The sequence below is a fragment of the Vollenhovia emeryi genome, unplaced genomic scaffold (genome assembly GCF_000949405.1).
Source record: "Vollenhovia emeryi isolate VEMERY1.0 unplaced genomic scaffold, V.emery_V1.0 DF939235.1, whole genome shotgun sequence".
NCBI lineage: Eukaryota > Metazoa > Arthropoda > Insecta > Hymenoptera > Formicidae > Vollenhovia > Vollenhovia emeryi.
This window is the reverse complement of record NW_011967131.1, coordinates 1-12,281: the sequence shown is the minus strand read 5'-3', so window position 1 is coordinate 12,281 and position 12,281 is coordinate 1. Positions and strand designations below refer to the sequence as shown.

The 12,281-nt window shown below is 30.8% G+C and overlaps 1 protein-coding gene across 1 annotated transcript; it reads right to left on the bottom strand.

Annotated features, from left to right (window-relative positions):
• Positions 1 to 1,094: 1,094 nt before the first annotated feature.
• On the bottom strand, positions 1,095 to 7,327 carry LOC105560224 (phospholipase A1-like). The gene is made up of 9 exons (XM_012009148.1): positions 7,077 to 7,327; positions 6,423 to 6,459; positions 5,663 to 5,729; positions 5,454 to 5,598; positions 3,813 to 3,943; positions 2,146 to 2,456; positions 1,944 to 2,046; positions 1,719 to 1,760; positions 1,095 to 1,606 (listed from the first exon to the last, which is right to left on the bottom strand). The coding sequence occupies exons 1-9, from the start codon at positions 7,164 to 7,166 to the stop codon at positions 1,486 to 1,488; spliced, it is 1,047 nt and encodes a 348-aa protein (XP_011864538.1). The 5' UTR covers positions 7,167 to 7,327; the 3' UTR covers positions 1,095 to 1,485.
• Positions 7,328 to 12,281: the final 4,954 nt, after the last annotated feature.

The window sequence follows — 12,281 nt, the reverse complement described above, 5'->3', positions numbered from 1 at the left end:
CTTCTAGTGTACGTGATCACGTGGGCGTGATCACGTGATCGCCTTCAGATCACGTCCGCTAGAGGAAGACAGATACCCAAATAAATTCATGTTGTCCTTTTCCCTCAGGAGGATGCCCCCACCTAGGGTTCCGCTGCCTCATAAGCAGTCTATCTTTTATATGTCTATGATTCCGGCGCGCTGGCGGCCACATTCTATCCCCACCCCAAACTTTTTTTACATACCAATACAAAGGGCCCGGGCCTAACGGTTTTCCCAGGGATTCGCATTTTCAAAACACAGCGGGCACGAATGACCCATGAGTCCCGTTGCAGGGTTAATATTTATTTATATTCCTAATATTTTCTCTATTGTGCACAGGGGCCTTAGTCTAGTGTAATATAAGAGATTTTAACTCTTGTTTTTTATATTTTATCTATTTTAATATTTTAGTTAGTCATATAAATAATGTCAGTGCCGGTTTTAGCAACATTGGCACCATGAGCAAGATTATCGTGGCACCCATTCAAATTCAAGGGCTCGAAATTCTTGAGAAAGACAGGACAGGCTGATAATATCTAACGACGAACCCCACTTTGTTTTTATATTTTAGGGAATCTCTCTCACTCTCAAACTAGGTGAAACCAGGCAACGGCGCCCCTACAGATTTGGTACTCTGGGCAACCGCCCAACCACGCCCCGCCCTAACATCGGTACTGTATAATGTTATATCTATTAGAATTTACAACATGGTATTTTTTAATATAATAGAAACGTTTCCAAAACATTATATTAATTCAACATAGTTGCAACAATTTTAATGTTACAAATTTTATTGCAACCTTTACATGTGACCGATAGATGTCGTAATTTCTCGTAAGAGAAATTCATCTAGTCACGATATTAAGAGAAGCCTGATTTGGAGTGCAATTATCTGATCAACACTCATCAGCTGAACTGACTAGAGGATATGTTCCTGAAAAGAGGATATGTTCCATGAAAACGTTACCTGGGTGAACTGTCTCTTCCGTTTTATGGAATATATTCCGTACTTATTTGCAATATTGAAGACAATAAACAATCTCTAACAATACTGTTAAAAGAAAGTCTAAATATTTCTTATTCAATGGATATTTATTCAATGTTACCTATGGAACATTATATTAAACATACAAGAAAAACATTATTCACAATGTACACTCCCATTTCAATGTTATTACAATATTAAAATTAGTGTCAAAGTTTCTTTATAATGACGTCGATTACAACGTTAAAACCCACATACTGAACAATGTAACATGTCAATGAATATTGTTATAATAATGTTATCGTTACATTAATGTTTATTTGTTCACTGGGAATTGCAGTACTTAACTTCTTTTCAACTTAATTTAGTAACATTGTAAATATTTGAATAATAACAGATCTGTGCTCATCATATAAGTGTAATTGGATAATTAAATAACTAGAAATCAAAGTATCGAATTTGCAGCAACTTCTTGGCAACTAGCTGGTTGTATAATAGGGATATTCCGATGAAACTGATATACAGTAGTCCCCCGTTTTATTTCCGTTGAATATTTCGTCATCCACAATCAAGTCAGTTTTGTTAGAAAAACAACCTAAGCTGCAAAAATATTTAATCATAATGATACTAGTAGATACTCATAAAATATATAATGGAAATCTATAACGAAATAATTCTGAGCAAAAGTTTTTTATATTTTATTCATATATACCTCTCGAGAAATGGGAGAAATGGATTTCTTACAAGTCTATATCTGAAAAAGAATAAATATAAATATACATATAGGTCTAACAATGTAACTTAATTCTATTGTATATTGTATATTAAATAAGTTCAATTTGAAACGATTTGATTTTGGTCCATAAGAATTCATGAAAGTTGAATTGATCTTAAAAAAGCTTGATTGTATTATTATTAATTAAAACTACAAACTTACGTCGTACGAACGCCAACAAATGAATAATTATTTAATAATATAACGTAATCAATGGCTCTATAATGCGAACATCTGGGAAGCAAATTAGTTAGGTCACTCATGCCTGTAACAAAAATGTTTACTTTAATCGTGACTTCTTTCTGATGGCTGTTGCTCTAACAATTTCTTTAAATATTTTAGTTATAATATAATAATTATTTACCACATCCTGGTTGGACGGGTCCATCATTGAACCACAAATCGAGGTCAGCTATAGATCTTTGTATCCCAAAAACGGACGTGTGTAAAGCTATTACACGTTTGGCATCTGTCTTGCAAAACCTATTCGAGCAATCAACAATCTCGAAAGGGAGAGCTATAGGATCAGCACCAATGAGAAGCGGAGGTTTGTCGTACCCCATTGTATATAGCTTCTTCGCGGCGAAGCCACTTATATGCGCGCCAAGACAGTGGCCCATAAGTGTAATGTTTCTCATTGGAACACCGCACACGTCGATCACTGATTTGATAAAACTAAAAGAGAAATTTTGTACCACCATATGTATAAAAGAAATATACAGGGTCTTAAATTTCAAACGTAATAGGTGGAATATTTCGTAAACAATGCATTTTAGAAAGAAATGTTTCCTACAAAAGTTGTAGGGTTTCAGAGGGAACATAACAGTAATATTCGTATAACCTTGGGCGGCGTCTCCAAAGTCAAGTGGAGGTGAGAACAAATTTTTTTAATGGAAACCTATATTTTTTATTATAACATATTTTTTTACAAATTAATTTGAACAACTTTTATCTGAAGCATTTATTTACTTGATATTTTTTGAGATATTCAATAAATACTTGGTAACTCTTTCAACATTCAGTTTACGATATTGAAGATTAAATGGCGGAATGAAAGGACTCAGAAAAGAAAAAATAAAATAATGAAGTAAATAAGAAATACTTTTATTTAAAAAAAACAACGTTTTGGTCCCAGATTTGAATCCTTTTCAAGTAATCTGCAAACGTACATAACTTAGTACTAAACTAAACTTAGTACTAAATTAAATTTTTTATATATGAAACCTTTATCCTTGTTTATTCGTAATATTTATTACTTCATAATAAGGTCTAGTGCTAATGACTCTCTTGCTTGTACATACACAGCTTACTAACGTAACGATATTGGCCAAACGAACGATATGAGATCATTAACAATTGTGTGAACAGGTATAAATTTGTGATATACCTTCGTTATAATTACTTTTTATTTCATATATAAAAAATGTTTAGTGCTAATTGTTATGTGCGTTTGCAGATTACTTGAAAAGGGTCCAAATCAGGAACCAAAACGTCGTTTTTTAAAAATAAAAACATTAGCCAGTGTAGGTCGTTTAAAACTTACACATCATTGTTCGCTTGATTGTCATTGTATATTTTGACATAATATACCGCACAAAGCAAAAGTTTAGTAGGCGCTGTACTTACTTGCATTTAATATTAATTATTGGTATTATTTAAATATTATTAGTACTGTGCAGAGCTTGGTATCTTGACTTTTTTCATCAAAGATATGGATGTAAGATAAATTTTCAATCAATTCAGTGAAGAGATACAGATACAAGTTGTATTTCTTGAATTTCTTTGATTTTAAATATAGGTACAAGATACGCTGAATTATTTTTCCGGAGAAATACATCTACAGATATATGTATATAGATAGTACCTGTATTTATATCTGTTTAATATTTTTTTAAACATACCAAGCTCTGGTATTGTGTTATGTGAAAAAAAGATTTAAATTACAATTAAAATCGTCTGTAGTAAAATTTATATTTAATATACATATTTTTTTCTTTAATTTGATGTATCGTAGCATAAAGTAGGTCATACCTTGCTAAGTATACCTCACCAACTATGCGAGAGTTTATTGCTGCAAAAGGATATGTAGGCCGATTTAAGGTGGTTGGATCATTACGACATGATGCATTAGCCCAATCTATCGAAAATACTGTGTAATCCTTCTGCAAAAAAATAATTTATTCTATTAACTGATTTTATTATACAGGGTATTATGTAATATCCGCCTTACCTCTTATTTACGGATAGAGAGGACTAGACTAACAGTAAGTCTGTATGTAAATTTTATGTGTTACAATAGATAAAAATTTTCAAAATTGAAACACTATTGCAACAGCATATTCCTGAGACCAAATCAAGTAAAAAAGTCCTGTACTACTTTTCCCTCCGACAAACAGTTATCGAGATATCATAAGCTAAACATTGAAAAAGTTATAAATTTTCTCTTGAATATCTCAACAAGTATTGGGCAAATCAAAAAATGTTTCAGACAAATGTTGTTCATAATTTATTATTATTAATTAGTAGAATAAGATAGTATAATAAACAATAAAGGGTTCCATTTAAAAAATTAAAGGTGATCTTTAAATGACTCCCAGGTCAAGTCAGTGGCTCCACCTTATGTCCCCCTTCGAACCAAATAACTTTTGTTTGAAACGTTTTTCCATATCTTTCATATTTTTGGAGATATTTGCGTGGATTATTTAAAATGAGACACCCTGCATACATGTATACAATAAAAACAACTAATAGAATAAATTATTTTCTTATATCACACCCTACAAGTAATACAAAAATTGTATAATATAGGGTTGGCACCTAATATCGCCTACCAAAATTCAAATTGTTCTCATTTAAAGAGTACTTGACATTTTTGTCTGTAGTCAGTCTCAAATGAAAAAGGAAATATTTGTGTTTTATGTACATATATACAATAGGTTAGAACGGTTTAAATCTAAAAAATTTTAACCCACACCTTATAAATCTTTATAAAATTATTGTGTATTATTATGTATGAGTTTGTAAAACTACAGCTATTTATTATTTTACATCATATAAATGTTTGTTGGTGTTCAAAACGTTTTTAATTTGTGATAGTTAAAAAAAGTGTTAAAAAAGTTTTTTTATTATACATATATGTATAACACACTATTTTGAAATATTTATACATTGAGTCAATTTATACTCTTTTTTAAATCTCTTTTATTCTTAAAAATGCATGCATATAATATCGCCTAGGCGCATATTATTACGGACTCTTACATAATATAATAATATGGTTGGCGGTATTGAGTGCATTTTAATCTAGACACTAAAAACATTGTAACAAATCACTAATTATGTATTTATAGTAAATATTTATACACTAAAAGAATGTTTGCACTTACATTCTTACTGTGCGATGGCGAACTTGCACTGTCTACTAAATTTTTCAACATTCAAAATTTGTTTTAATGCGTCTCCTGAGTCAGACATTATTTCTACAACGTTGTAACTACAATATGTCTTCTTACATATATTTAGCTACTCATTCTATATATTACCAATAGATATCAGCACTTTGTTCACAAGATATCACGACAGGCAATATTATGTTCTCGGCGATATTAGGAGAAATATGTACTATGTTTCAATGTTATTCGTATAATATATTTATAAAAAATTTATATTTACTTTTATTAATGTTGACGCAAGAACGGAGAAATTATATGCGGTTGCATTTGAACGATAACCATTGCTCAGAAAAATTACTGGTTTCGACGGATCAAAAAGATTGCAGGATTTGTTTACTTCGACAACTTGGCCATTTGGAATATTACTGTAAAAATGCAAACATTAGTAATGTAAGATATAAATTAAGAGTGGATATGTGCGCATGTTACCTTGTGAACAAAACCAACGATACAGATTTGACGCCGTGGACACAGGAATTCGGAGGAAAAAAAAAGTCTGCAACAAGCATCATAATTATGGCCTGGAAAAGGTTATATGCAAAAGGAGGTATGTATAGTCAATGTTGAAAAGAATCGGTTAATATACTAAAGCAATAAATTCACTAAGTGTATTTGTACAAAATTTGACATTAGCGATGTTGCAAAAAATATATGATATTTTACATTCTTAATGTATGTAATAATGAATAATTTAAAATGTTTGTTGTACTGATAAAAATAACATTGATATATCTATTTTTGATATTATTGCATAAACATTATTCTTCAAAGTTTAGATGATTAAATTTTAAGATTCCAAGGAAATGTAGACTTCCTCAGGGTTTCAAGAATAGTTTACAGCATAATAATTACAAAATTTTGAAAAATATTTCTTATGCTCGAAGATTCTAGGAATTTTCTTCACGAATTTCAGCAATCTTAATATTTTAAGGGCTACAGAAAAAATGAAAAAGGTAATTTTTATATAATTAGAAACGTTATAGAGAGTTAATATTAGTCTTCAAGGGATACTTTTTGTCACTTTTTAGCACAAAAACTCTTTCTAAAATTAATTAAAAACTCTTTAAAAAATATAATTCTAAGCATATTTATTCATTTCGAAAAAAAGTAAAGAAACTTTACAAAAAGTATGTTATTTTTCGGTAGAACTGCGTTTTCTTTAGAATATTAATTATGGAATTTTACGAACCACTTATTGAACTCCAGTTTATGTTAGAAGACGTTGTCTGTAAGAAAAAAGATCAGTAAATTACAGAAATCGAATTCTGAAATATACACATATTTATATATGGATGTCCCTTTATAAATTACCACTCCTTTTGATTTTCTCACTAACTAAAGAGATAGATCTAACAAATATAATATCAAATTAAATGGTTTTAATTAAACTCTATTGTAAGCATAGTGGGAGGGAAAATTGCAGGATAGATATTTGAAGTGGTTATTGAGGGTGGAGAGATACTCCAGGGTGTATAGTAAGAGAAGAACTACAAAAACAGATGTTAAAAGGAAGGGCAGGAATGAGGTGCGAGAAGAAATTGAAGGAGGAGAAGGGGGGCAACTGGCAAGGAAATATTGGGAAGAATGGTGGAAAAGAGCGAAGGAAGGAAAAACAATGAGGGGTTGGGAAGAAGAAAGGAAGGAATATTTGGAAAGGGGAGGATGGAAAATAGAGGAGATGGACAGGTTGAGGGAAGAGGGTCAATGGAGAGGAGAGATACGTAATACGTAATGATTAGTCTTTTAGATCACTTTTAATGTACCTATGCCTTTGGAAACCGGACAGATCGAAAGAATGAGGACTTCCATATTCATTTCTAGAAGTGAGAAAATATACGCTTACCGTGTTGGAATCATTGTTCACGGCCGCTATTGAATCGAAGAGGCCGCAGAGCAGCACGAGAAACGATGCGATCATAACCAGCTGCATCATTGAGTGTGTCCAGAAAATGAAGAAGCAGGTGTTTTCAAAGTATTATCGTTCTACAATATGTATATACAGTTTTCTGTAAAAAATGAAAATTAAAATGGGAAATACGTAGTCTATAGGTATAATAGAACATTGACACATCATCGTTCGGCGACTGCTATTTATTACCTTCCAGAGAACTGAAAAAAGGGAAATGGTATAATTGGTGCAATAAAGAATAATAGGAAATATAATAGCGCAAATGTGCGTATATTTTTTTCAAAAAATTAGAGGAATACATTTATGTAGATAATAAAACACGTTTTCGTACGACGTAGTCACGTAATGAAGGTCACATAAATTGGATATCCTTTGCATTTTCACATTTTGTATATCGCTGTAAATAACTGCAATTAAGACTTACATAACGCATTTTCAAATAGTACATCGAACATTTGTCACAAGTTAGTATTCTTATGAGTTCGTAAAAACATGTCTGCAACGTGTTGATTAATGTAAAAATTAAAAAAAGCTGTTTTTTAATATAAAAATGCTATTTATGATAATACAAATGATTAGAGAAGATTCGGTTTCTTAATCTGGCTAGATCTTGGCGAGCTAATATTGATATTTCTGTGTTAATGTTTAATAATTGTTTATAACTTTTTCCAACTCCATAAACTGCGCGTCAATTATTTGTTGTTCTTAAAACACAGCTTTCGTTGAAACAGTAAATCTACATATCTAATTGAATGAAACAGAATTTAATATGATGCAATCTCAAGAGTATTAAAAATTAAATCGATTATCAACTTAAAGTATATGGATCCAATCCAAACGAGAACGACATCTCTATTTATTTGTATTAAATTTACATCAGTTTTATTTTAGTAAATATGACAATTTGTTATCATGTATACACAGCCAAATACTGCTGCGCATATCGAATTTTTATGTTTCCAACGAATCTAATGGGAAATAAAAAATAATGTTTGGAATATTTGGGATACTCTTATGCTGCTGCTAGATATTCTTCCTAGACATTTTTCACGCATAACACAATGCCACACGTTAGTGATGCATTAATTGTCCACATGAATCCGTGGCAATTTTTACAATCTCTGAATATATGTATAATAGTACACAGTGTTGAAGTAGTCGTACATTATATGAACCACATTTAACTGCCTTTTGCCATTAAAATGAAATAATTTTATCACACGGTAGTTTGATGAGAAATTTACGAAGTTATATAAAATAACAATTGGAAAAAAGCAAAATTTTATACATGCATTTTTTCAAATATTGTTATTTTTATTTGCACTCGTTTATTTGTGTATGATTTATATTTATTGTAATTCACTTACAATTAGACACAGTGCATTTCAACAGTTTTCGATACATTTTAATGTTTTTAGCATGTATAAGATGTCAATTGGAATATTGTTAATTCTGACTATATTTTACAATACAAATTTACTATATTTTTACAATAAATTGACAGAATGTAATGATTTAAACACAATTCTGCAGAAGAGAGTCATCATATTTTTATTAGTATACATATAATGCAAAGAAACCGTGTACGAAATAACTGGAAAAAAAGAAAAAAAATGTCTATAATGATTGTGCGACGATGTGATATGACAGAAAATTCTGATGGGGGCAGCCATATTCGTTAAAAAATTCTTCTTAAACTTAATATAGAAACGTTTTATTAAACTTACTACTTTCAAATTATAATATTGATACACCCCCATATTAATCATAAATTTCTATTTAATTATAATTGACACTGATAACTAATTTCGTTTTCTAATTAAATGTTTTAACAAGATATTTAATTTAGAATGTAATAGAATTTTTTTACATGTCGGATATCGTAATTATAACAGACTAATGTACATTTAGAAAATCCCTCTTTACAATCTTAATTGTATAAACTTCTCAAAATTGAAACGTGTGTTTATGCAATGTAATAAACGAGGTCGTATTTAGTGTCAAAAGACTTCTGGAGAAACGTAAGTTTTACTCTTCTATACATATTTCATACGAACATTTATTTGTCTCATTTGTGCCGTAATTATCACAAATAAGTCTTATGCATTATGAGAGACCTTGAAACGTTGTGTGTTAACACTTTGACTGCCATATTATCTTCATTTGGACAATGCCTGAGTTTACGTAAAACCCACGTAACATATTTGTAGGTGAATTTTATTAATCCAATTAAAAATGTAAATTTACTACCTATTTATTAAGACATTTAATAAACTCCAAAATATTAAAATAATACTCTAGCTTGATTAAAAGTATTAAAGATTCATTTTTTATTTTTGGGTTCATAAATTTTGTAATTACAGAAAAATTTAAAACTTTGGTTTGTGAGTGACAGTTTTATTTAGTCTATCTGAAAGTGCATTGTTAATTTATGATATTATATGTTAGTATTAAATACATAGTAAAAGATAAATAATATATACAATGTTTTATTTAATTATTTTTATCTGTTCTTATCTTACTTTTATTGATGTCGTTTATTTTGTAATCTGATTCTATGTATGTACTTTATAGACAACTATGCACTTTTTAAGACTTTGTGTCTCTCACAGAAAAGTATGTTCAAGAAAAGCACGATCAATTATGTCTCATTATTTCGTACTAACTCGTTTTCCTTTCTCAGAAAATACAGCAACAAGGAAATATACTATGGTTCTGAAAGACGTTGCTTCAGCATATCCTATTGTCGGAATACGTGATCTCCGTGTCGAGAAAAAATACAAAATTTGATTTCGCAAGTTGGAGCTGCTGTCGTGAGAGTGACATTTTCTTTTGTTTGTTTTCTTACTTCCTCTTCCGCCTTCTTCTTCGACCGTCCACGGTCGTTTCCGCGATTGTGCGCATCGCATATTGCCATATCAGTAAAACGGTTTATCATATACATAATACCGGTGTTACAACATAAGTGGTTAAACAGTATTACGTGTCCAAACATGTATCTTATTCCGCGCAAAAACCCAACACCAATTTTATTGCACAACTAAAATTATATCATTTTGCCAAAATTGAAAAAAATAATTATCATATTTTAAAGTTCGGAGAATTGTGGAATATCTGTGGAGAAACTCTTTTAAAAAGAATTCAAAGTAGATTATGTTATTTAAAAACTTATTAAATTAATTTTGTGACGTTCATTATTATTCAAAATATCTTCCCATGTCGGATGAATATCGTTTGTCAGAGTAAAATTATAAAACATTAGAAACCAATCTCACAAAATATGAATGGCCTAATTAACAGTGTTTCGTTCGCGCAACCTAATCTACACTCTGACCTAAAGTAAGCTTCTAAACGAAACGTTTACATTATTTCCACCTGTAATACTTTTTCGAGTCTAATATAGGTAACATAAGTAAAAATTAAATCCAGCTGTGAACGCCTTTAATTGAACGTCATCTGTTTAAATTTGAACAAATTTAATTTAGACCACCTGGGACTCTATTCTGTACTTGGTTAACGACAACTATCGATATTGTTAACAATGTTTGCACAGTTTTTTTTACACGGTAGAAAAGCTGCGCAAATGTCGTTAACGATATTGATAGTCGTCGGTAAATAGTAATAGAATTCGGCATCTGCGTTTACACGCGTTAACGCCCGGCCAACGTCAGATCAGGGCAAGCAAAAAGGCCTAGTTTACACGGTGTCTTAGCTATACCTTATATTCGATAGGTTGTGATGGTGTAAACAATTAAGAAATGACTCGATCTGGCTTGGGTCAGGTCTCTTTTTCACTTTCCCTGACTGACCCCTCTGATCTGACGTTGGCTGTGCAATATAACGCATGTAAACGCTAAGGTGACTTAAAATTGCTTACTTAAAATTGTCGATAGTGAAAACAAGGCTTGTAGCAAAAATCTATAGTTGACGGAAGCAAAATAACATAGACGTAATATAAGTGGAGAAATGTATTTTTCGTTGAGCAGCGAGAAATCTGAAGGGAACACGTTACTCGTTATATCCGAAGGTCATAACTTATAAACTTCCTCCTAGTGAGAAGGAGGTCCAGGTTCAAACCCTGGATGAGGTCAATTTTTCACAATAAATTAAAAAATTAAAATCATTTAGACATTAACATCCTGTCTTGGCTTTTATATCCTTTATTCCTTTCAATTATAATTTTATGTTAGAGCCTTATGAATTTTACTGCTTATAAAATTCCATTGCTTACAGAAAGTTACCTTGATGTTAAATATAAATTAGATATTCGTCGGTGCTTTAAAAATACAATTTGTGTAAAAAGAAATGTATTGATTTTAAATAAACTTACTTAAGTGCCGGAGCGGATGTAAAAACGTGACGTTTGGGCTTTGATAATTTCCTGTTAGTATCTTCGCTTGGTGAAGGTTGATCGGAGACTGAACTAACTGTACGCTGTTTCTATAGAGGTCAAGATATATAAATAAATGTAGAAGGTGGGGGGACAAACGCAGAAAGGTGTGATACTGATTATATAATAGCATTTTATTGTCTATGTGGTAGTTTTTAATTTGTTGTTTAATGTGGATCATTTTACTAGTGAACCCTCGGTTATAATTATGTTCTACATGCATCCAAAATTATACCTAATATTTTCCCAATCAAATTCGTTGTAGAGGGCGATATGGTTTGTGACTACAGAATGTTGTGACTAGATAAGCAATTTTTCACATTAAAAAATTTTCCTTATAAAAGCATGTATAAATCCATAAAATTATACAGAACTGTGTAGAATTGTATAAAATTATATAGAAATATGCAATGTAAAACTATATATGGATATATTTGATGTATATTTTTATATAATTCTGTTGGTTTTGTAATAAATGATAACTATCTTGTATAAAATAGTATTTATATTTTAGTGTAGCTGGGACTTACAGTGCGTATGTGCAGACGGGCGAAGAAGGTACGAGAGAGGACGGAAGTGTAGCGCCATAAAATAAATAAAAATATAGAGTATAAACTGTATGTTTGTTTTCTGTTTCTGCACTGGTGAACTAGTACAGTAAGCTAGAATAAGAAAAAATATACTTGTCTTACTCTAATTTATTGCACTAGTTCACCAATGTAGCAACAGGAAAACAAGCCTTATGTTTC

Bases quoted from the DNA above. Each gene is read 5' to 3' on its own strand.
- LOC105560224 (XM_012009148.1), bottom strand. From the start codon at position 7,166: ATGATGCAGCTGGTTATGATCGCATCGTTTCTCGTGCTGCTCTGCGGC. The intron at 6,460-7,076 runs GTAAGCGTATAT...TTTTTCTTACAG, and splicing joins TGAACAATGATTCCAACACG to ACAACGTCTTCTAACATAAA. The intron at 1,761-1,943 runs GTAAGTTTGTAG...ATTCTTTTTCAG, and splicing joins TTTGTTGGCGTTCGTACGAC to ATATAGACTTGTAAGAAATC.